The 25,829-nt window shown below is 44.5% G+C and overlaps 1 protein-coding gene, 1 non-coding gene and 1 pseudogene across 11 annotated transcripts in view; 1 reads left to right on the top strand and 2 right to left on the bottom strand.

Annotated features, from left to right (window-relative positions):
- The first annotated feature begins 2,905 nt into the window (after positions 1–2,905).
- VSIG10 (V-set and immunoglobulin domain containing 10) overlaps positions 2,906–25,829 on the top strand; it is a 39,327-nt gene continuing 16,403 nt past the window's right edge. For all 10 annotated transcript variants that reach the window (XR_014068458.1, XR_014068460.1, XR_014068459.1 and 7 more), the window contains exons 1-3: positions 2,906–3,717; positions 10,563–10,850; positions 24,188–24,490. Coding sequence is in view for 5 of the 10 variants with exons in the window: in XM_081539734.1 (XP_081395860.1) it covers positions 3,639–3,717; positions 10,563–10,850; positions 24,188–24,490 (670 nt within the window). In the remaining 5 variants the exon portion in view is untranslated. The remainder of the gene's footprint in view (positions 3,718–10,562; positions 10,851–24,187; positions 24,491–25,829) is intronic.
- On the bottom strand, positions 8,628–8,699 carry TRNAK-UUU (transfer RNA lysine (anticodon UUU)). The gene has a single exon. It is a non-coding gene; the product is annotated as a tRNA-Lys (tRNA).
- Positions 17,618–17,962, bottom strand: LOC145526347 (anaphase-promoting complex subunit 13 pseudogene; annotated as a pseudogene).

The following is a 25,829-nucleotide window of genomic DNA, read 5'->3' as shown; positions in this document are numbered from 1 at the left end:
AGCCATCTGTCAATTGGAAATTTTAATACCAACCTCTTAGGGTTGTGCTAAAGATTCAATGAATGGACACAAAGCACCTAGCACAGAGAGAGTTTTTTGAATTCTTAGGAAGTGAAAATGAAAGAAAACAAAAGTAGCCATGCATAGCAGCCTAAGCTGAGAGGTGTTTGAGCCTCATGTTTAATATACAATTGTGGGACTTAAAAGTCCTGACAGGTTCTGACAGGGTGCATCTCAAATAGAAACCCCAAAGCGATGCTTTAAAGACTGAATCCCTCACTTTATTTTCGTGGCAATCTCATGATGTAAACATTGACCATGGGGCTTCCCAGGTGGTTCAGTGGCAAATAATCTGCCTGCATTGCAGGAGATGCAGGTTTGATCCCTGGGTCAGGAATATCCCCAGAGGAGGAAATGGCAACCCACTCCAGTATTCTTGCCTAGAGAATCCCATGGACAGAGGAGCCTGGGGGGCTACAGTTCATAGGGTCACAAAGAGTCAGACACAACTGAGCACACATGCAAATACAATAAATATTGACTATAAGGTACAGATAGTGAAACTAGGGCTTTGAAAGACTCCTACCTTTCTAGAGACCCCATAGTGAACCCCCAACTCACCCCCAACATCACTGTTCTAGGTAGGGCATTTTCTACTGTCCAGAGTGGCCTGGAACACAACTGGATGTTAGGGCAGGGTGTTTCCTAACAGGTCCTCTCTCAGAGTCAGTCACACCCTTGCTCAAACCGGAGAGAGTGGGTGTTACCTGCACCAGCCCTGTCCCAGCTCTGAGTGGTCTGGAGGCTTCCTTTCAGCCTTGCTTAGGGGAATGCCCGTGTCTGTTGGCCTGGTGACACCCAAAACATCCTGGGTGTAAAGAAACAATTATTGCCTACCATTAGAGTTCTACAAGGATCAAGCCATTAGCCACTACAGTGGCCCATGAGAGTGCACCCTCCGGGAAGTTCAGGTTGGGAAAAAAGCAGGAAACATTCTGTGCTTTGGATATATAGCCCCTTAAATAGTTAAGATGCATATCTAGGGACTTCCCTGGTGGTCCAGTGGTTAAGAATCCACCTTGCAATGCAGGGGATGTGGGTTCAATTCCTGATCAAGGAACTAAGATCCCACATGCTGTGGAACAGCCTAGGTGCTTGAGTCCTTGTGCCACAACTAGAGAGAGAGTCTGTACACCCCAAGGAAAATTCCGCATGACACAACTAAGACCCAAAGCAGCCAAAAAAATTTTTTAAAGATCCATATCTAAGGAAAATTTTCAAATGATCCCAAATTCTTGCATCTTTTCATACACAGAAAAACATTAAAATTGTTAATTTGGTATGTCTGTTCTTCATCATTGGCAGTAATCTTTTGATGCTTAACTACATGTTTTTCCCAGCAAGAAAGTTCATATATGACCTGGCTCATCCCTTACCTCTTCAAGCAGTTTCTCAGTGCTCTTTGAGAGACTGTCTCTATGGTTGTGATCCTCGGTAAGGTTTTGGCATATAACTTAACTCACAACTTCCACATTGTGCATTTTTCTTTCAAGTCGACAAGACTCTGTATAAGTGACGAGATTGGAACTTGCTTTGGCAGGAATTGGAGTCAGACAGACATGGGTTCCAGTCCTGACTTTACCGCCAACCGACTTCAGGCCCTGGAGCTTAACCTCCTAGCTGTACTTCCTCACTTGAAAATGGGATTGAATGATTTTTAGGTCCAAGGGTTGGAGGGAGGGACCAGTGAGATTAAGTTTCTAAAACTGCTGTAGGAAAAAGCCCCAGCTATGCAAATGTGAGGTGCTATAATCACTGTTGTAAAACATTGTGTAGGAGGTTGATCCTTCTAGGAGTGGAGAACTGGGTGTAAGAGCAGTGTGTTTGATTCAGCAAATATACCAGGAGGGCGTGCTCTGAGCAAGTTCCTTGTGAGGCACCACTAGGGTCACAGAAATTCCAGACCCTCAGCTGAAAAACTTGCCCCTTATTGATTTTACCTGTATCTTGTTAACTTCAGGTGAGGATGTGAGATGTCTGTCAAAAAAGTTTGAGGAGATGTAATATCAAAACCAGTGAACTCTTATTTGTTTATTTAACAAATATACATTGGGTGGTACCTGAGGTACCAGGTGGTAGGAATACAGAACCTGTGCATCCAGGATAGACTTTACTTTCCATCACCAAGTAAAAGATGAAAAACAAAAACAAAAGGAGGAGAGGAACGAGGAAAACTTTCAGGAGCTGGCTGTAGACATAAAATCATTGAACAAAAGAGGGGGGAAAAAAGGGACTGTGCAACTTTTTGTCTCAGTTCATGGGCAAAACACATTTTTATTGGTTTCAAGAGGATTTCCTGATGGAAGACGTATTTCAATAAGGGGTCTTCCGGCAACAGAATGAATGATTTTCTTAATAGCATTGTTTCCTTTTTTCTTCCCCAACATTTTACAATGAGGTGATGGGGAAATTGTCAAAGATAAAAAAGTTGAAAGAATGGGAACTCTAATATATTCACCTCCTAGAGTTCACAGTTAATATTTCACTATGTTAGCTGCAATTGTTTTTGTTGTTGTTTTTAGAGTAAGTTTCTGGTAGGGCTGTTTCAAGGATCATCTCTTCCTCAGGATGTCATAACCGCATTTTCCCTAGGACAGAGGATGGGTTGGGGGTGTGGCAGGAAGAGGGGGATTTTAGCTTGGGAATGCAGTTCTCTGGGAACCAGACTGGATGGGGGGGGGGGGAATTAGAAAAAACAAAAAAGCTCCCAGCACCCAGTTCTGCTGCCCTCGCGCTTACTGGGTGGTCTCTTGCCAGTTAGCCGGAGGACCAGAGTCTCGTGGCAGCTCTTGGCAGGAAGGTCTAAAGGATCATCTTTCTCCAGCTCCAGACCTGCCTTCCTTCTGCATAGGGTAGAGAAAGGCAGTGATGGCGGCCCGGGAGTCCGCCCGAGGGCACACGAAAACAATTGGGAATCTCTAGAACAGCTAAACCGAGGGGACCGTGAATTCTGCAGCTTGGCAGCGGCCCCTCCGAGTCGAGACGGTCCTACGAGTGCCGCAGCCCGGGCACCCGGGAGGGAGCAGCCGGCGGGTCGAGGGGGATGCCGTCCTGCGGCAGCTGCAGGGCTCTGCGCCGCTCACTCTCCCGGCGACTCAGGGCCTCTGTCCCGGGCGAGTGGTCTCGGGGAGGGACCAGCCTCGGCGCCCCGCCCCCGACCTGCCCCGACCCGACTCGGCCCGCCCGGGCGCGCGCCCTTTGCATAAAGCCCTCCTCCTCGGCCAAGGTAGAGGAAGTTGGGCTCCCGCCTGGATGGGAGGCGGGAGAGAACTCAGCTCCTGTTGTTTTCCGTCAGCGGGAGTGGGTGGCGGGCGCAGGGGGCGGGGCTGCGCCCTCCCACCCCGGGCCGGGCGCTCGGGAGAGACAGTCGCGCTTGGAGCCCAGAGCAGCTCCTAGCCCCTGACGTCGGGCTCACCCCAAGCATCCTTCCTGGGGGCTGCGGAAAGTGGAGTTACTCTGTCGTTCCGAGGACCTGGGAGGAGTACTGGGTACCCCTGGGGCTGAGCCCTGGGGGGCGCACACCCAGCCAAGCCGGAGCTTGCGTTTCCCGAAAGGCCCCTGCCTGCATCTGGGGCGAGATGGCCGCAGGCGTCCGGGCGTCCGAGTCCTGGGTTCTCGTCTGCCTGGGAGCGCTACTGGCCCGCTGGGTCGCCGCAGGTAAGGGGCTACGATCTGAAGGCAAAAGTTGATGCCAGGCAACGCTGGGGAGAGGAGAGCCGGGGACCGAATTCCCTCCGACTCCCTGGATCCAGTCGTGGCCGAGGCCTCGAAGTCGCCTTAGGAGGGTCTTGACTTTACTGCTCGCAGCTCAGCTTTTTGCAGGAAGGAATTTTACCGAGCGCTTGACAAAGGGCAAGACATCCCTACCCTCTTAGAGTGGGCAGCAGGCGAGGCTGCAAAGGGCCTGCGGAGGTGAAAATTGAGGAAACTGAAGATGGGAAAGTTGAAGAGGTGTAAAATGTTTATTTTTATTCTGTTTTTTTAAAACGGCGTATGTAAATTCTCGGTCTGGTTTTACGTGCTGCGCTGGTTCTCAAACTCGAGGCTCCTTCAGTTTCCTCTCCTCCCTCTGCCCAAGGTTGAACTTGCCTTGCACCTGTAACCTGTGATTTCCCTACACATTCCCGCAAGCCGACCTGTGTGGACTATGGCAAAATTGTGCTTTTCTCCTTTACTTAAAAGAAACGAAAAAACTTTTATTTTGAAATAATTTCAAACTTACAGGAAACTTCCCCTACACTTGACTTTGCCTCTTACTCTTGATATATTTGGCTAAGAGTCTTACTTGCTCCACCTGTGGTCTGCCTTGGAGCAATAAAGAACAGAGGGTTGCTTACAAAAACATTTTGTTGTTGCTGTTGTCTTGTCGCTAAATCCTGTCTGACTCTTGCAACGCCATAGATTAACTTGCCATGCTCTTCTGTCCATGGGGTTTCCCAGGCAAGGATACTGGAATGCGTTGCCATTTCCTTCTCCAGGGGATCTCCCTGACCCAGGGATCAAACCCATGCCTCCTGCATTGGCTAGCAGGTTCTTTACTACTGAGCCACCAGGGAAGCCCTTACAAAAACATACAGAATTTTAAAAAGGTTGAAAAAACGTTTTTTAACTTAATTCATCAACGAATGCATGTCTTTTGCATGCAGGGTAGTGTGACAAGCAGTGAGAGGAACTGAGGTGAGGGAAAGGAGATGGAGTTTGCCAGAATACTTACAGAGTCCTATTTGCAGGGGTCACCCAGTCCAGTGTGGTCTGCTGATGTCTTGTAGGTTCCTAGAGGAATTGCCGCCTGTGAGCTTCCTAGCAGCAAGTGCCAAAAGTGCCTAATTGTGAGGCTCTCACAAGTTTTTATTTTGCTTTGTTTTTAGCAATTATTTAAAAACAATAAAATTCCTCAAAATCTAGGTTTCTAATTTAGGTGGGAAAATCTGAGGATCTTGCCACGCAAGGCCTGCTTTCCCAAGTGGAACTGAGCTGTGGTCACCCGTTTTCATCTAGGATAGGTGACTTCAAATTTGTTCCCCCCTCTCGGCTGTAGTATTAATACCAATGCTTACCCCTGGCCCACTAAAGTCATAGACATGACCAGGCTGGCACCTCCAGGTATATGGAGGGGTGGTCACTGTGCTTTGGGGAGGAGAAGTGGATATACTGTCTTCAGTTGGCTGACCCTCAAAGTTAAAGGTGGTTGTGTATTCCCTACTTCTCAACTGTCTGCAGTGTTTACTGTACTGTGAATATCAAGGGCCTGGGGACATCAGAACCCTGGGTTGAAATCATCATTGTGGAATGAACTGGCTGTAGCTTTCTACTCAAGGATGTTTCCTCCACTGCCATGCCCAGTTATTTTGGTGCCCAGGTCAAGTTCACCTTTGTGTACAGTGCCAGAGGGCTTCCCTTGCTTGATGTATTTTTGTGCTTTGTTTTTCAAGCTGGGAGTTGTTTTGGGGGAGAAAACCATCTTTCTCCTGTCACTTAACTCCAGACAGTGTTCAAGGCCCCGCTGTTACCTCAGGTTGTGAAACTGGGGTCATTCTTGAGGAAAGAATAGGAAAAAAAAAATAACTGTTTGATATAGTCTCAACTCTGTAAATGTTAATATGATGGCAGCTTTGGAAAAGGGTTGTTTATATTGTTCTTTCCTTTGGTCCATATTCTTCTTTTTTTAATTGGATATAACTGTTAGTTTCTACAGTATAACACTGTGAATCAGATACACACACACACACACACACCCCTTCCTCTTGAGCCACACACACACACACACACACACACACACACCCCTTCCTCTTGAGCCTCACACACACACACACACACACACACACACACACACACACCCCTTCCTCTTGAGCCGCACACACACACACACACACACACACCCCTCTTCCTCTTGAGCCTCCCTACCACCCCTACCATCCCACTCCTACAGTCCATATTCTGAATTTAAGGTTGGGGGACTTTCAGGGGCCCTCTGGACACGTTATGGACCACTTCTAGTAATATAGAATGTCTCACTCTTCTGGTTGGGAGACCGAGTAAATTCCTGTGACCTGGCACATCGAAGACCTGAATGACAGTCCCAGGTCTCCCAATGGCTTTTGTGGGAGCTTAAGTAAATCAGTTAAGCTTTCTGAACTTAAGTTTTCTCAGCTGTAACATGAGGAGGTTTAGGATGATCAAGCATGGAACCAGTGCACGTTCAAGGACCACTCTATCAGACATCACTAGTTGATGACTGTGTTCTTCCCTACCGAGCCCTGACTCAGCCTGTTCTAAACTCAGCCCTCAGGACTAAGGGATCTCTAAGGTCACCTTCAGCGTCCGTGTTTAAAAAGAATGGAGTGAGCAAAGCCAGAAGAAGTGAAATGCCTTCAAATGGTGTAGTTTTTGGTTATGTCATTCTGTTCCTTGGAGAAAAAGACAGTGTTAGTTCAAGTTCCAAGACTAAAGTTTCACCGGGGCTTTTCCAAGGCTTTTTTTATTCCTTTGCTAAGGAGCCTGGGAAGGGCAGGTCTTCAGGTCTCAAAAACACATTGTTACATCAGTAATTCTCCAGTTTTTTTCTCCTCAGTGGAGATTGCCACTGAGAACTTGGGTTCCCAGGCCTAACTATTTAAAAATAATTCTCACTTGTTTTTTAAAGTGATTGTTTAGAAGCATTTCTTGCTGTTTTAGAATCTCCAGCATTAAGTCACATTCTCTGCCTTCCAACAAGTGGTTTAGAATTTTTTTTTTTTTTTTTTCATTTTACCCTGGCTTCGGAGAATGGTGTAGCCACAATGGGAGAGTGTGGGAACATCCTGTAGCTTCAGCTGTCTTGTGATTTTTCAGAGGTAACCCCTTCCAACCAGATAAAAGGCCAAATACAGATAACGGTTACTCTTTGTTTTATAAAAGGGAATGAGTTCCAAAGGCAGGTAACAGTTAATTTTTTTACAACAACCTAATTGAGATATAATTTACTTATATACTATATACTTTACCCTTTTAAACTGTACAATTCAGTGGTGTTTAGTATAGTCACAAGATTGTGCAACCATCACCATTAGTTCCAGAACATTTTCATCACAACAAAAAGATGCCCTCTACCTAAGTATTAACAGTCTCTCCTGGGCTTCCCTGGTGGCTTAGTGGTAAAGAATCCACCTGCCAGTGCAGGAGACACAGGTTTGATCCCTGATCCGAGAAGATCCTACATACCACGGAGCAACTAAGCCTGTGTACCACAACTATTGAGCCTGTGCAGTAGAGCCCAGGAACCACAACTACTGAAGCTCGTGCACCTAGAGCCCATGCTCTGCAACAAGAGAAGCCACCACAATGAGAAGACCAAACACTGCAGCTAGAGAGTAGCCTCTGCTCACCGCAACTGGAGAAGGCCCAAATGCAGCAATGAAGACCCAGCCAAAAATAAATAAATAAAAATTTAAAAAAGTCACTCCCTACTACATGCCCCTGCCTCCAGACAACCCACTTCCCCAGCCCTAGACAACAGCTGATCCACTTTCTATCTCTGTAGGTTTACCTATTTGGACATCTCATATAATTGGAATCACAAAATATGTTGTCTTTTATGACTGCCTTCTTTCACTTAACACAGTGTTTTCAAGATTCATCCATGCTATAGCTTTTGAGCTTTTTTATGGCCAAATAATGTTCCCATTATATGGATATACCATATTTTATTCATTCGTCAGTTGATGGGCATTCAGGCTGTTACCACCTTTTGGCTATTATGAATAATGTGAGCATGCATGTAAAAGTTTTTGTGTGGACAAGTTTTCATTTCTCTTGTTTATACATCTAGGGGTAGAATTGCTAGGGTAGAGTCATATGGTAGCTTTATCTTGTGAGGAAATATCAAACTGTTTTCCAATGTAGCAGCACCATTTAAAAATCCTACTAACAATGTATAAGGGTTCCAATTTCTCTACATCTTTGCCAACACTTGTTATTGTCTTTTATTTTAGCCATCCTAGCAAGTGTGAAGTGTTAGGTATCTTATTGTAGTTTTGATTTGCATTTTCCCTAGTGACTAATGTTGAGCATCTTTTCACGTGCTTATTGGCCTTTTGTCTATCTTTTGGAGAAATGTCAATTTAAAGCCTTTGCTCATTTTTAAATTGTCTTATTGTTGAGCTTTGAGAGTTTTTTTGTATATATATTCCACATACAAATCTCTTCTCAGATGTGATTTGCAAATATTTTCTCTCAGCCTGTGGGTCTTCTTTTCACTTTATTTTTTTGTATCCAAAATGTGTTTATTGGGATGGTTTCCCATTCATCTTGTGTCAGGGTGCTTTTTAAAGAATCTTTATGTGTGGGCTTTCTCTAGCTGCAGTGCGCAGGCTTCTTGTTGCAGTGTCTTCTCTTGTGAAGCGTGGGCTCTCGGGTGCCCTCAGGCTTAACCCAAAGTCACAAAGATACATTCTTTTGGGTTTTTTCCTAAGCAATTTATAGTTTTCTAAGTATTTTATAGACCATATAGATCTATGGTCTATTTTGAGTTTTTTGGATATACCACCTTTTTTTTTTTTGGCCTCTCTGCCTGGCTTGCAGGATCTTAGTTCCCCAACCAGGGATTGAACCCAGGCCACAGCAGTAAAAGTGCTGTGTCCTAACCACTGGACTGCCAGGGAACTCCCAATTTTGAGTTAATTTTTATATGTGATGTGAGGTAAGGGGTCCAACTTCATTCTTTTGTGTGTGGACATCCAATTGTCCCAATACCCATTGTTGAAGGCAGTTTATTTTGTAATGAAATACCATCTTTCACAAAACTCCAATATATTCACATACTTTGAAAACTTCCAATGTGGTGGGAAAAGCACTGAATGGAGCAAGAAATCTAGACTCTGGTCGCATACTGCTACCTTCTCATTGTAGGACTTCAGGCCAGCCCACTTCCCTTCTTTGCATCACAGTTTTCTCATCTATTGAATGTGACAGCATGAGTAATACTGGTTCTGCCCATTATTCCTGCGCCTGTGACCTCTTTGTATATGGGTGCTGGTTGTGGAGGGGGCTGGAAAATTAGGACATTTCTCAGCAAAATGGGCTGCATTAGCTTTTTGTTACCTGGTGGCAGTCTTAATGCCAAATCAGTTGCCTGAGCATTTGTCAGTCTTCAATGAGCATTAGAGTCATCTGGAGGGCTTGTGAAAATGCAGAGTGCTACCTCTCACCTCACCCCTGGGTTCTGATTTAGATGTTCTGGGTGGGACCTGATAATCTGAATTTCTGACAGCGCTGCTGCTGATCTGCACTTTTCGTTCTGCCTGGGAACACCAGCTTCATCTCTACCCACCTAGTTCTTTCCTGACCATAAGATCTCAATGTGCCTTCCTAGAGGATGCCTTCGCTGTCAAAAACCACAGCTAGACTTAAGAGCCCTTTCTCCAAGCTCCCATCATGCTATTTATTACACTGCATCCTAATTGCCAGTTTATTGTCTGGTTGTTGTTTTTTTTTTTTTTTTTTTTGCCATGCTGCATGGCATATGGGATCCTAGTTACCTGACCAGGGATCGAACCCATTCCCCCTGCAGTGAGAGCGTGGAATTTTAACCACTGGACTGCCAGGGAAGTCCCTATTGTCTATTTTCTCCACTCGACTGTGAGATCCTGGAGGTCTCTATTTTGCCTGTCATTGGCTCCCCAGTGCCTAGCTCAGAGCATGCCCCAAATTCCATACTCTGACCCCATTCCTGCATGGAGCTGCTGAGTAGAGTTGCATTGTACCTGAGATGGAGAGAAACAGAGAGAGCAGCGGGAAAGAGGAGACAAAACCAGAGCCCTCTTTCTTCCACCTTTCTGGATTTCTAGGCAAGTAAAGCCACTCGGGTTCTGTATCAGTTATTTATTGCCACAATAATCTGTGTAACAAAGCATCACAAAATGGCAATAAGTGCTTATTTCTGAAGGGCCTGGGGGGTGTTGGACATTTGGCCCTGCTGATCTTGCCTGGCCTCACTCATGTGTCTGGGCATCAAGTGAGTGGCCAAAGGCTGATCTAGAATGGCCATAGCTGACCATTAGCTGATTGAGACAACTGGGGTCCGCCCCATGTAGCTTTCATCCTCCTGATACCTAGCCCAGGCACCTCCTTCTCAAGATGGTAGCAGGTGAGAGTGAGCAAAGCCCAATCACACCAATGCTTTTTAAGCCTCTGCTTGCAACACATTTGTTAACACCCCAGTGACCAGAGCAAGTCACATGGCGCTACCAGAGTCAAGAGTGGGAGGGCACTGTGGAGTGACATTGTGAAGGGCCTAGACAGTGGAGGAGGGGTTTATTAGGACTTTGCTGTTGTGATCCACCACAAGTTCATTACTGTCAATTACTGGCCAATAATCCCAACAGGGTGGGGCTCTGTGTATTATTGCATCTCAAAAATACATGCCTGTTGTTTTTTTTTTTTAATCTTAATGCAGGGAGACTGCAAGAAAAGGAGATTGTCTAGGATCAAGAAAGATAGTAACAGCCTGACCTTTCCTTGCACAGGATTGGAGGCTGTCATCGTTGGAGAAATTCACGAGAGCATCACCCTGCACTGTGGCAACATCTCGGGACCGAGGGGCCTCGTGACCTGGTGCCGCAATGACTCGGAGTCAGTCTTCCTCTTGTCCTCCAATTCCAGCCTCCCACCAGCCCAATCGCGCTTCTCTCTGGTGAATGCCAGCTCCCTGCACATCGAGGCACTGAACCTGCAGGATGAGGGGAACTACACCTGCTCTGAGGTCCTGAACAAAACTGAGACCCGGAGGTTCCAAGTGTGGCTGCAGGTGGCCAGTAAGTGGTGTGTGGGGATTGCGATTGGTGGGGAGGTGCTCAGAGCCTTGGACCTGAGGAGGCCTTTGGAGTCAGTAGCCTGGGTTTCTTTCTGGGCTCTTCCACGTACAAGCTGAGTGATCTCTCACATCTGTCATTTCCTCATCTGTATAAGGGGGATAATAGGAATTCTTGCCTCATAGAATTGCTGTGAGGAATAAATGCTAGTATATCTACATATATACTTCAATACTTTGGCCACCTGATGCAAAGAACTGACTCATTTGAAAAGACCCTGATGCTGGGAAAGATTGAAGGCAGGAAGAGAAGGGGACGACAGAGGATAAGATGGTTGGATGGCATCACCAACTCAATGGACATGAGTTTGAGTAAACTCCAGGAGTTGGTGATGGACAGGGAGGCCTGGTGTGCTGCGGTCCATGGGGTCACAGAGTCGAACACGACTGAGCGACTGAACTGAACTGAACTGATATCTATGTAAATTGCTGTAAATGGCTCCTGGCATATTATTTATTAATAGTTAGCTATTACTTTTGGGAGAAGGCAATGGCACCCCACTCCAGTACTCTTTCCTGGAAAGTCCCACGGGCGGAGGAGCCTGGTAGGCTCCAGGCCATGGGGTCGCTAAGAGTCTGACACGACTGAGCGACTTCACTCTCACTTTTTACTTTCATGCATTGGAGAAGGAAATGGCAACCTACTCCAGTGTTCTTGCCTGGAGAATCCCAGGACGGGGGAGCCTGGTGGGCTTCCGTCTATGGGGTCGCACAGAGTCGGACACGACTGAGGTGACTTAGCAGCTATTACTTTTAGCTTATTAATATCATCCTTGCTATTAATCTCATTTTATTATGCAACAAAATATAACATAATCAAGTCAGACTGCCTGAGTTCCAACCCTAAGGTTAGGTCATCTTGAGTAAGTAACTTAATATCTCTGAGACTCAGTTTTTCTTATTTGTTAACTGGGGACAATGCATTGCATGCCTTATCAGGTATATGCGCTTATGCTCTAGTGCTAAGTACAGGGCTTAGTATGAACTGCTATTACTACTGTCTTTCCAAAATCAGTCTATCATGTCTGTCAATATATATGCATGAATTTAGACCAATAGTTGGCAAATTATAACCTGTGGACCATTTCTAGACTGTTGTGTATTTTTATGACCTGCAAGCAGCAAATATTTTTTTATATCTTTAATGGTTGAAAAAATCAAAAGAAGAATGATACTTGTGACATGTGAAAATTATATAAATTCAACTTTTGGTTCAAATAAGGTCTTATTTGAACATAGCAATGCTCATCCAGTCACATACTATCTCTGATTGTCTTTAATGCTATAACCTCAGAGTTGAGTGACTGTGAAACTGATTGTATGTCCCACAGAACCTAAAATATTTACTCTCTGGCCCCTATAGAAAAAGTTTGTTGATCACTGTCTTAGAGGGACATCCACATTCCAGTTGAGTGGAAATAACCATATTTTATTGCTCCTTGATTTTCTCATCTATAAATTAAAGAATTTACTGATTCCTTTAGTCAATACATATTTATTGAGAGCCCGATGCCAGACACTGTTCTAGGCACTGGGCCACAGGAATGTATCGGACATAGACTGTCCCTACCCACACGAAACTGACATCCTAATGGGGGAAGACAGACAATCACCAGGTAAACAAATGCATCAGGCAGTATCAGAGTGACAGGTGTTGTGCAGAAAATTGAGATAGCGTGATGTGATTCTCTGAAACACTTTACATGGGTGGGTCAGAGAGGAGCTTTTGGAAGAAGTGACATTGACAGTGAATGAATGACAGCCAGTCATGCAAAAGTAAGAGACAGGGATCCAGGCAGAAATTGAACTAGTGCAAGACGGGTTGAACATGGTACATGTGTAGGTGAGAAGAAGGCTGGTATGGTGGGAACCCAGAATGTGAGAAGGCAGGACGTGTGAGATATGGGAGGCAAGGCCAGACTATGTGGATCTGAGTAGGACTGGTGTTGTGGATTGAATTGTATCCCCCAGAGAGATATGTTGATTTCCTAATCTCAGTACTTGTGAATATGATTTTATTTGGAAATAGGCTCTTTGCAATCATAATCAACCTAAGATGAGGTCATTGTGTACTCAGTCACTTAGTGGTATCTAACTCTTTTATGACCCCGTGGACTATAGTTCGCCAAGCTCCTCTGCCCATGGGATTTCCCAGGAAAGAATACTGGAGTGGATTACTGTCCCCTCCTCCAGGGGATCTTCCCGACTCAGGAATTGAACCTTCATCTCTTGTATTGGCAGGCAGATTCTTTACCACTGCACCACCTGAGAAGCCCAGAAGATAAGGTCATTAGAGTGGGTCCTCATGAAAATTGACTGTTATCCTTATAGGAGGAAAATGCATGCAAAGACAGAGACACAGGGAGAACTCACACAGTGGCAGGCAGAGATTGGAGTAATGCAGCTACAAGCAAAGGAATGCCAAAGACAGATGGCCACAAGTAGCAGCCACGAGGAAAGAGGCAAGGAAGCGTTCTCTCCTAGAGCCTTGAGAGGAATATGGCCCTCCTGACATCTGATTTCGTACTTCAGGATAGTGGGAGAGTCGATTCTGTTCTTTTTTTTTTTAATATTTATTTATTTATTTGGCTGCACTGAGTCTTAGTTGCGGCATACAAACTCTTTAGTTGTGGTATGTGGGGTCTAGTTCCCTAACGAGGGATCAAACCCAATGCCCTTCATAGGGAGCGTGGAGAATAGCCACTGGTCCACCAAGGAAGCCCCAATTTCTGTTCTTTTAATCTGTCTAATTTGAGGTACTTTGTTAAGGCAGCCCAAGGATACTAATACAACTGGTAAAAATAATTGGGACTCTTATTCTAGGTGTAGGAGGCACCCCTGTGACTGTTAGCTAGCAGGGGTCTTGTATCATTTAAATTACACATAGAGAATGGATGTGTCTGGTCACAAAGAAAACTGTTAACATAAAAAACAAGGAAGCCAGTCAGAGGTACAAGATGTTAGTGGTCAGAGTCAGGGTAGCAGCACTGACCTTGGTGAAAATGTACGGTTCAGAGAATATTTTGGAGGTAGACTGCCAAGATTTGCTGCTGGATTGGAAATGGGGGATGAAGGAAAGAGAGGCTTCAAGCATATGTCTAGATTTTTGGATGGTTGCTAAGGTTCCCTCCAACTCTCAAGGCTTACGGAATTTGCAAACACAGTGTTTTTGGGTCTGGATAAATTGCTGAATGACCTGGAATGAATGTGGGTGTATCAAAAAATGTCACCCAATTTGGCCCAGTTCTTATTGGTTACTGGCGGGTGCCAACAGACCTCCCTCACTCCAGCTGCCAAACAGTAATAATTCCTTTGGGACTACCCTGGTGGTCCAGTGGTTAATACTGTGCTTCCACTGCACAGGGCACAAGTTCGATCCCTGGTTGGGGAACTAAGATCCTGCATGCTGCATGATGTGACCAAAAATAATAATAATTCCTTCATATCAGTCTGTCAATGAATGTCTTTTTTTTTTTTTTTTTTTTAATTTTTGGCTGCACCATGAGGCATGCAAGATCTTCTTAGTTTAAACACACACCCCCTGCAGTGTAAGTGTGGCGTCTAAACCACTGGACCATCAGAGAAGTCCCTAAGGTGGCATTACAACTGGGTTTTTATTTTATCATCACTCTCTCTGATATGATGATTTTATCTGACATTAACTTATTCACTTCAGTTCAGTTCAGTCGCTCAGTCGTGTCCAACTCTTTGCGACCCCATGAATTGCAGCATGCCAGGCCTCTCTGTCCATCACCAACTCCCGGAGTCTACCCAAACCCATGACCATCGAGTCAGTTATGCCATCCAACCATCTCATCCTCTGTTGTCCCCTTCTCTTCCCGCCCCCAATCCTACCCAGCATTAGGGTCTTTTCCAATGAGTCAACCCTTCACATGAGGTGGCCAAAGTATTGGAGTTTCAGCTTCAACATCAGACCTTCCAATGAACACCCAGGATTGATCTCTTTTAGGATGGATTGATTGGATCTCCTTGCAGTCCAAGGGACTCTCAAGAGTCTTCTCCAACACCACAGTTCAAAAGCATCAATTCTTCGGCACTCAGCTTTCTTCACCGTCCAAATCTCACATCCATACATGACCACTGGAAAAACCATAGCCTTGACTAGACGTACTTTTGTTGGCAAAGTAATGTCTCTGCTTTTAAATATGCTATCTAGGTTGGCCATAACCTTCCTTCCAAGGAGTAAGCGTCTGTTAATTTCATGGCTGCAATCACCATCAGCAGTGATTTTGGAGCCCCAAAAGATAAAGTCTGACACTGTTTCCACTGTTTCCCCATCTATTTCCCATGAAGTGGGAACTTATTAATCATTGGCTAAGTTTATTGGAGGATGGATTAGTTTCATTATTGCCCTGAGGGAGATAAATGCAAGGTCTTCTTGTGATGAAAGTGAACTTATATTTTTTTAAAAAGTCACTAAACTCAAATGGTGCTTTGAGCTCTCTGAGTTCCTGTGGTGTGATTTGTGTTATGGAAACTTCATTTGGAAACATATGGTGTCCCTGACTAGTGTAGGGCTTGTTTATGAAAACAGGACATAGGCTGTCTTAGTCAGTTTGGGCTGCTATAACAATAGCATAGACTGAGTAGTTTAAAGAACAAACCTTTCTTCCTTACAGTTCTGGAGGTTGAAAAGTCCAAGGTCAAGGTGCTGGAAGATGCAGTGTCTAGTGAGGGCCTGCTCTCTGATTGGTAAATGAGTATCTTCTCTCCTTGGTAGAGAACAAGGAGGGAGGAAGCAAGTTCTGGGGACTTTTCCTTATGAGGGCACTTGTCCCCTTCATGAGAGCTCTGCTCTCAGGACCTAACCCCCTCCCAAAGGCCCCACCTCCAAATGCCATCACACTGGGCACAGGCTTCAGCATATGAATTTAGGGGGAAACAAGCGTTCAGTCCACAGCACAGATATCCTCTGGTTTCACATACACCGAAAGGAACCCTCTGGAACGTCAGGCTGTGTTCCCATTTCAGAGGGACCCCGAGCTAACACCATACCCCTCCAGGCACCAGGGAGCCCCTTCCTGCTTCTCAGACAGTGGCTGAAGGGGAGGCCTTGGCATCTCAGATTGGAACTCAGCCCTCATTTATGCATGGGAGTTTCAGAAAATGAATTAGGATTGACTCCACCATTACTTCTGGGAGGGTGGTAGTGTTGCTGAATGGCTGAGAGCATACTCTCTGAGGCCTAGTTGCCCAGGTTCAAATGCAGGTCCTGCTGGCTGTTGTCTTTGTGACCTTGGGGAAGTCACTTGAACTCCTCCACCCTTAGTTATCATTTGTGAATTCAGGAGTAATGGTACAAGCTAGGCAGAGATTCCCTGCACACATTCATGAGATAAACGCGCACAGCCTTTAGCATAGAGTTGCGCACACAGTGTTTATGCACTTGGCCCATGTTATCTCTGTCAGCTGGTTAAGCAGGTGACAGGATTCCTGTGGGAAAAAAGGCATCTTAAATTCCCAACAATCAGTACATCTGAGTTTTTCCACAAGATTTGCTGTGTGTCAGGGACTCTGGGCCTGGATTTTGTTTTTCCCATCTTACTATTGATGTGGTTGATAACTTAGTCTCTTAAAGAGAAAAGTTTGGAAACATTCTAAGATGGCCTTGGAAACTAGGGGGAGAATTCTGAGATGTGACAAGTTGTTATCTGTAAGTGACTTTGGTTTTGTTTTGTTGTTTAAAAAATTTTTTTCTTCCAGTTTTATTGAGGTATAATTGACATTGTGCTGTACAGCACAATGATTTTACTTATACACATCATGAAATGATGACCACAATAAGTTTAGTGAACATCTGTCATCTCATATAGATACAAAATTAAATAGAAAAAAAATCTTCCCTATGATGAGAACTCGTAAGATTTACTCTCTTAACTTTCATATGTAACACACAGCAGTGTTAATTATATTTATCATCTTGCACATTACAGCCCTAATACTAATTTACCTTCATCCAATTTCCCTTCCTCCCATCAGCCTACCTGTGGTAACAAGAGATTTCATCTCTTTTTCTATGAGTTTGTTTGCTTTTGAGCTATTGGGTTGGCCAAACTTACAGATAAATCCAAACAGACTTTTTGGCCAACCCAATATGATTGACCTACAACACTATGTTAGTTCTTATTACACAATACAGTGGTTTGATATTTCTGTACTTTTCAAAATGATTACTGCAATAACTCTAGTTATGATCTGGCACCAGACAGAGGTATTATATAATTATTGACTGTATTCCTTACACTGTACATTTCATACCCATGACTCATTTATTTTGTAACTGAAAGTTTGTACCTCTTAACCTCCTTCACTTATATCTTTCCTCTCCTCACCTCTCTCCCCTCTGGCAACCACCTGTTTATTCTCTGTATCTGTGGCTCTGTTTCTGATTTTTATATTTGTTCATTTGTTTTATTTTTTAGGTTCCACATATAAGTGAAATCATACAGTATTTGTCTTTCTCAATCTGACTTATTTCACTTGACATAGTACTCTCTAGGTTTATTCATATTGTCACAAATGGAAGATTTCATTCTTTTTTATGGCTGGATAGTATTCCATTGTATTATGTACATATATATATCTGTATATATATATATATATATGTACATACATACTATGTATGTACATATACCATGTACATACCATGGTATATGTACATGGTATATATACCATTTTGCTACTGCAAAATTAGTTGTACATTTTTGAGTGCTGCTCTATCACTAAAAGATTCAAGTTAGGAGACTGAAAAAAAATGTTTTGTATCTGTGTATTTTTAAAAAAATTTGATGATGAACAAGGAGCCAGGCATCGGTTTCTTATGGGAAGAACACTGTCATGGAGGTACTGTAAGGCCAAGTCAGTCCACTTCATTTCTTGTTATTTAACAGATTCTGTGTTGCTGCTCTTGTCCTGTTCAGGTTCAGGAAGCTCATTCAGTGGCCTTGCAACATTCTCGTAAGTCAGCTTGTCTTCTTGCCAAGCATCATCAATCAAATCCAACATCCTTCTATCACTCTGTACCTCACTGTCCATTCTGTTACAACTCTGATCTTGTCAGACACAAAATTGTGACTGTCGCAATGCTTGGAATGCTGTCTTCTTTTTTTTCCCCAGTGATTTTTTTTGGATATGTCTTCTCAGGCAAGGGGAACAAAAGCAAAAATCAAAAAATGAGACTACATTAGACTGAAAAGCTTTTACACAATGAAAGAAACTATCAACAAAACGGAAAGGCCAACTACTGAATGGAAGAAGACAGTTGCAAATGATAAGGGATCAATATCTAAAACATACAAAGAACTAAAAATGACCTTGAATGTGTGAATGGACGGAAATGCTGCAGAAACCTGAAGCTGGCTATATGAGGGCTGGTAGCTTTCACCCTCCTTACCACCTGGATCTCTGCTTATCCACCAGTGGGCATTTGGTGCCTCTGTCTTCTAGGGAGAAAGGTTTTCTATAGGCTTGGGGTGATTCAACCTGCCTGGAATGGGGCTGTGATGTGATTTTTTTATTTGTCGCAGGAGCAAGGGCTCTGCACTGTTCCTTATTAATTTGATGATGTGGTTGAAGAATCTAGCCATCAGGATTGGGGCTGCTGCTTCTGAGGGTACAGAAATCCCTTAGTCCAGAGCAGTTCAGGATTGCCATGGCTGTTTTTTCCATTGCCTTACCATCCCCTTCTGCCTCCAGACTGGGCGGGCACGATGTGAGAACCGCTGTGTGTTTACCTGCAGAAAGTCTGGGGGGCTAACTGTTGTTATTCAGTCACTAAGTTGTATCCAACTCTTTGTGACCCCATGGACTGTAGCATGCCAGGCTCCTCTGTCTTCCACTATCTCCCAGAGTTTGCCCAAATTCCTGTCCATCAAGTCGGTGATGCTATCAAACCATCTCATCTTCTGCCACGCCCTTCTCCTTTTGCCTTCAATCTTTCCCAGTGTCAAGGTCTTTTCCAGTGAGTCAGCTCTTCACATCAGGTGGCCGAAGTATTGGATTTTCAGCTTCAACATCTGTCCTTCCGATGAGTATTCAGGATTGATTTCCTTTAGGAATGACTGATTTGATCTCCTTGCAGCCCAAGGGACTCTCAAAAGTTTTCTCCAGCACCACAATTCAAAAGCATCAATTCTTCAGCATTCAGCCTTCTTTATGGTCCAACCCTTAAATCCGTACATGGCTACTGGAACAACCACAGCTTTGATTATAGGTACCTTTGTTGGAAAAATGATGTCTCTGCTTTTTAATATACTGTCTAAGTTTGTCATGGGCTTCCCAGATGGTTTCCCAGGGGGTAAAGAGTCTACCTGCCAATGCAGGAGATGCGGGTTTGATCCCTGGGTTGGGAAGATGCCCTTGTGAAGAAAATGGCACTTCAGTATTCTTGCTTGGGAAATCTCATGGACAGAGGAGCCTGTTGGACTACAGTCCATGGGGTTGAAAAGGAGTTGGACATGACTTAGTGACTAAACGACAACAACAAACAACTAGGTTCATCATGGTTTTTCTTCCAAGGAGCAAGCGTCTTTTAATTTCATGGCTTCGGTCACCATCCACAGTGATTTTGGAGCTCAAGAAAATAAAATCTGTCACTGCTTCCACTTTTTCCCCTTCTATTTTTCATGAAGTGATGGGACCGGATGCCACTATCTTAGTTTTTTAAATGTTGAGTTTCAAGCAAACTTTTTCACTCTCCTTTTTCACTCTCATCAAGAGGCTCTTTAGTTCCTATTCACTTTCTGCCTTTAGAGTGGGTAGCATGGACCTTAACATGTTCCAGTAGACTTTGTGCTTCTTTCAAGAGATCATTTCTTAGCCACTGGGGAGCTGAGCGGTACACTATGCCAGCCTCTCCCTGTGTCTGTTTTTCTCAGGCCAGGCAAGTGTTGAGGGAGCATTGGAGCTGGTGGGCACATGGGCAATGAGGAAGCTGGTTTGTATCAACCTCCAGGAGCTCCTTTGGATGATTCAGTTGGGGTTTGGAGGATAGGAGTGCTTCTGTCTAGCCAGGGATGTGACTGCCATGCCAGACTTGCAGGAAAAGGAGTCTCGAGAAAGCCCCTGACTAATTCTATTCTCTGACTAATTGGGCCCATCTGCTTTATACACGTTCTGTGATGGTGGTAGTGACACTGTGCCCTGTGACCTAGGACAACATAAGGTCCTAGGGAAAGAGGGTGTTGGGTGTACTGAAGAACGGTTGCTGGGCTCATCAGAAGATGGAATGGCCCTTGCCCAAGATTGATTAACTCAAGTCTTGCCAAGCTCATCTGAAGCAGCGATGTATGCTTATAAGAGCCTCTGGGTTTTGGCCTGTTGAACAGGAACAGTGGCCAATAAGGAGATGGGGAGTCAATGGGGTTGTTACATTTGCCTCTATATTTCATCTCTCTCTTTTTTTAATTTGGCTGCTCCACATGGTTTGTAGGATCTCAGTTCCCCAACCAGGGATTGAACCTGCACCCTCAGCAGCGAAAGCGTAGTTCTAACCAATGGACTACCAGAGAATTGAGTACTGTTTGGTAGTACAGGCCTACTAATGAGAAGAATGGAATTCTTTGTCGGGGAGATAACATTTCACTTATTTGAGGTTCAAAGTTAGTGTTTTCTCTCAAATTGATTGTGAAAGTTCATCTGTAAATACTGTCTTAGTTTGTGGGCTGTACAAAAAGAGACAGTGGGCTATCATGTGTCAATGCCTGTTCTAGAATCAGTCTACAGGTGTACTATTGATAATAATGTTAGATAACATGTATAGAATATTAGTGAAGTGAAAGTCGCTCAGTTGTGTCCAACTCTTTGCGACCCCATGGACTATACAGTCCATGGAATTCTCCAGACCAGAATACTGGAGTGGGTAGCCTTTCCCTTCTCCAGGGCATCTTCCCAACCCAGGGATCAAACCCAGGTCTCCTGCACTGTAGGCAGATTCTTTACCAGCTGAGCCACAAGGGAAGCCCATAGAATGTTAACCACATATCAAAATACCAGGGTAAGTATTCTACTTCTTTTATCTCATTGGAGCCTTTGACAACCTGGTGGTAGAAGTTACTCCTTTTCTTTTCATTTCATAGGAAGGACAGGAGACTGAGAGTAGAAGGGAAGGACACTTGCTCAGGCTGTCCATCTAGAAGTGGCAGTAAGATTTACACCCAGGTGTGTCTGGGTGCAGAGTCCACGCCCATAACCATTAGGCTAAGGCATTCATCCACAAGTCAGAACTTGACGTGACCATGGCCTCCATAAGATGCTAAACCTTTGTAACCACTCTATATTTTATTTCTTTGTTTGCTGTTTTATTTTTGTTTCCTCCCCATCTGTCTCTTTGAGTGATTGCCACCATCATCCTGCAAGCAAAAGTGGCTGGTGGTTTCCGTTCAGGAATATCAGCAGGGCGGAGAGAAAGGTAGGAGGGATGGAAATGGGTGCCACCTTCTTCATAGTCAGAGTAGGAGAAGAACCCCAAGGGTTTAAGAAGATGGCATCAGCTTTTTTTTTTTTTTGGTGGAGCAGTTAGAACACACACATTTATTAAGTTCATCTTATATGGGTGGCATCAGCTTTAGTTAAGAAAGCAGACTCAGGACTTCACTTGCAGTCCAGTGATTAAGACTCCATGTTTCCGATGCAGAGGGCACAGGTTTGATCTCTGGTCAAGGAACTAAGATCCCACAAACCAGGTGGTGTGGCCAAAAATTAACTAAGCAAATAAAACGGGATAGACTGACTCCCAAGCCCTAGGTTGGGAATGAGGAGTCCTACATTCCAGAACTATTAAAAAATTTTTTTTTAAAAAGCAGACTCAACCCAAGGGTTTATAGATGAACTGTAACTTTCGAACACTTAGTTCAGAAAACCCTTCAGTTTCCCTCATTTAATTTTTTTTTAACCCTTCTATCTGCTTCATTCTCATCCACTCCTTGTATCCAACACCATTTTTTTTTCGGAGGATTGTGCTGGTCAAAAGCCCTTCCCAGTCAGTTTCTGGGTCTGCACTGTCCATGACAGGCCTCTGTGACCCTCCAGACCATAGTTTGGAAGACCCAGGCTGCCCAGTCTAACACAATGCCTCTGCTGGTCCAGACGTGGCTACCAATACCACAGAGGTACCCTGTGCTTGACTGGGTGCATGCCAGCTGTGGGCACTCCCTAGGACCTGCCGGTCCACATACCTACCCAGCTAGTTGCCAACATTCAGTGGGAGATTTGAGCACCTCCCAAACCACAGTATAACTTTTCCCCAGACCCTCTGTGGGAAGTGACATGATTCCAGCAAATCATTACAACTATTAGAAGCCAGCCCCAACTAGAAATGCATATTGTTAAGAATAGTTTTCATAGAAACTCACAATTCCTATAGTTATACAGTGGCCCCAAAATAGGTGAAGTAGCTTCTGTACTTTAAGGGGCTCTGGGAAGGCCTTTTCCTCCCCCTAATAATGTATCCCCCTGGCATTTAAAAAAAATTATTTATTTTTTTGGCTGCACTGGGTCTTCATTGCTGCGTGCAGGCTTTCTCTAGTTGCAGTGAGCGGGGATTACTCTTCACTGTGCTTGGGCCTCTCATTGCGGTGGCTTTTCTTGTGGAGCACGGGCTCTAGGCACGCAGGCTTCAGTAGTTGCAGCTTGAGGGCTCAGTAGTTGTGGCACATGGGCTTACTTGCTTCACAACATGTGGAATCTTCCTGGACCAGGGATCGAACACGTGTCCCCTGCATTGGAAGGCAGATTCTTAATCACTGGACCAACAGGGAAGTCCTTGCTGGCATATTTTTGTTCAAAATTCTACAGTCATAGTTTATTCATTTGGTCAAGCATTGCTGTTTCTGAACTCTTCTTAAGAGGAAGTCTCTGGCAGTGGTAACACTCTACAGGACTTTAGCATAAACAGGTGACGGATCTCTTCATCAAAGAGGATGTGGCATCTTAGGTGCACTGGGTAAAAATGGTGGGAGGACATTTCTGGCACTGTTTTGAATACTGTATAATGGTAATTCATTTAGTTGTCATGACAACCCCATAACGTGGTTCTAGTATCCCCCCATTTTACATATGAGAAAACAGAGGCTTAAGAGAAGTTAAATACTTTGCCAAAAGTCACACAGCTAGTAAGTGGAGTTCAAAATCGGTGCTAGAACCAGTGTTCCTTGTCTTTCAGTGTGACATTGTGTGGGGGGCCCCAAGACTACCCCTGGGCTCACTGATTCCCTAGGAGAATTCACAGGACAGCCAGGAGCACACTTCCAAGAGTCCTTTCCCAGTGCAGTCACATGGGTCATGCTTAATTCCTCCAGCCACAAGTTGTGACCACACATGTGAACTATTGTCTACCAGGGACACTCATCAGAGACACAGTGCCCTAGGTTTTTACTGAGGCTGGTCATGTAGGCATCCTCTGCCCAGCAAATACCAAAATTCCAGACTCTCAGAAGGAGAGGAGGTGCTTAGCATAAACCACACTATTTGTAGGAACAGTTTAAGCCCAGTGAACCCCACTCTTACCAGTTCTGGGAATGGTGGGAGCCCCCCTGGAATCCAAGGTTTTAGTCACCAGCCAAGGCCAACCTTATAGACAGGCTTTTCTAAGGAAAGCATACTCAGGTCTGTTACCTTAACTCTCTTTTTCTTTGTTTTGTGGTTCCCTGACCAGGCAGTAAGAGCACCGAGTCCTAACCACTGGACTGCCAGGGAAGTCCTGCTGTGTTAACTCTTTAATGCACAGGTACCCTTTTCACTCATCAGTGTTTTTGAAAAGGATCAATTTGCATTTTCCCTTTCGTATAAGGATTGATCCCCTCAGTAAAGCTCATGTCATTGCTCAGGAGTAAATGAGAGCATGCCTAAGGGCACTTGGCACAGCATTTGTCACATAATAAGTGATAACATGGGTTTCCCAGGTGGCTCACTGATAAATAATCCACCTGCAATAAGGGAGACGCACGTTCGATCCCTGCTTCAGAAAGATCCCCTGGAGAAGGAAATGGCAACCCACTTCAGTATTCTTGCCTAGGAAATCCCATGGCCAGAGGAGCCTGGCAGGCTACAGTCCATGGGGTTGCAAAGAGTTGGACATGACTTAGCAACTCAACAATAGCAACAAGTGAGAGCATGCCTAAGGGCACTCAGCACAGCATTTGTCACATAGTAAGTAGTATTGTCATCTTCACTGGCTGCTGCTTGATCATTTCTATGTCCCTTAATGCTGGTGAGGGGCTCCAGTTAACTCTTCTGCCTTCCCCACCCTCTTGTTGTCTGCAGACGGCCCCTCTCAGGTTGAGGTCAACATCTCCAGCACTGGCAGGCTCCCCAACGGCACCCTCTATGCAGCCAAGGGTTCCCAAGTGGACTTCAGCTGCAGCAGCAGATCCTGGCCTCCACCCATGGTTGAGTGGTGGTTCCAGGCCCCAGATTCTACCACCGAACTCTTCGGGAACAACCTGACAGCCAGCTGCTTCACGCTGTTACTAATGTCACAGAACCTGCAAGGGAACTACACCTGTTTGGCCACAAACGTGCTCAGCAGGAGACATCGAAAGGTGACCACCGAGCTCCTGGTCTACTGTGCGTAAGAAATGCTCCCCTCCTCCTCTCCTTCACCTTGACCCTTTGTGACCTGTGTGTTTGTGCCTCCCTTTGTGCACAAAGACTTCCCTGATACACGGGTCCTAAGCTGCTTCTGTGGTTCCCTCAGCACACATGGACATACCTGAACTGCATGTCAGAGACAGTATTGCCTTTTCTGGAAGCTTGCTGGTAACTAGGGGTACAGGAGAGTCCCCGTGAGCCACAGAAGGGAATTTATGCCAGGTCTAAAGTTGTTTTTTATTTTTTTGAGGTGAAACTATATAACGTAACATTAACCATTTTAAGATGTACAATTCAGTGGCATTGAGTCTATTCAGAGCGTTGTGCAACCATCATGTGTATTTCCAAAACATTTTCATCACCCCAAATTGGAAACCCTGTACCCATTAAGCAGTCAATCCCATACCCTCTTCCCCCAGACCCTGGCAACCACTAACCTACATTCTATATTTATGAACTTGCCTATTCAGGACATTTCATAGAAATGGAATCATACACTATGTATGTGACCTTTGGGGACTGGCTTCTTGTTTTTTGGGTTTTTTTAAACGGAGGTTATTTTTTGGGGAGGGGGCTGCAGTGCATGGCATGTGGGATCATTAATTCCCCAAACAGGGATGGAACCTTCACCCCCTGCACTGGGAGCACGGAGTCTTAACCACTGGGCCACCCGGGATATCCCCGGGACTGACTTCTTTTACTTAGCATTGTGTTTTCACCGTTCATCCCTGTTGTAGCTTGTGTCAGTACTTGTTTTCATCAATGGCTGAAGAGTATCTATTTTATGGATCTACTACAATTTGTTTATCCATTCATCTGTCCTTACTCATTGTTGTCCATGAGCTCAGGCCCTCTAGTGCTGTTAAGAACATGTAGTTCATGAAGCTTTATTTTGCAGGTGAGGAAACAACCAAATACATTCATGCACACATTCAGTGGAGGAAAACCACTGTAGAAACACAGGGTGCACTCATAATCCATGCTAATGAAAGGGAGCATGAGAACAACAAATTAGTAGGCAGAGTAATGACACACTTACTTCATACATTATTCAGAGCCTTTGTAAGTCTCAATGCTGTCTATCATAAATGACATTGTATATAAAGTTATATAAAGTCATTTCCTTGTTGCAGGAAACACAGATGAGTAGAAAGAAGAAAATAATCACTTGTACTCTCCATCGTTTTGATGTATTTCCAATAATTTTTCTTGTAGATGCCACATATCTACCCATATGAGGTCCAAATTTCTATTTATGTATATTATATAAAATATATAAAGTATTTAAATTATTTACATATTATAGAAAATACTT

This window comes from Giraffa tippelskirchi, chromosome 11, assembly GCF_054371585.1.
Source record: "Giraffa tippelskirchi isolate mGirTip1 chromosome 11, T2T-mGirTip1v1.2.pri, whole genome shotgun sequence".
NCBI classification, from domain to species: domain Eukaryota; kingdom Metazoa; phylum Chordata; class Mammalia; order Artiodactyla; family Giraffidae; genus Giraffa; species Giraffa tippelskirchi.
This window is presented reverse-complemented; position numbering and strand designations above follow the sequence as displayed.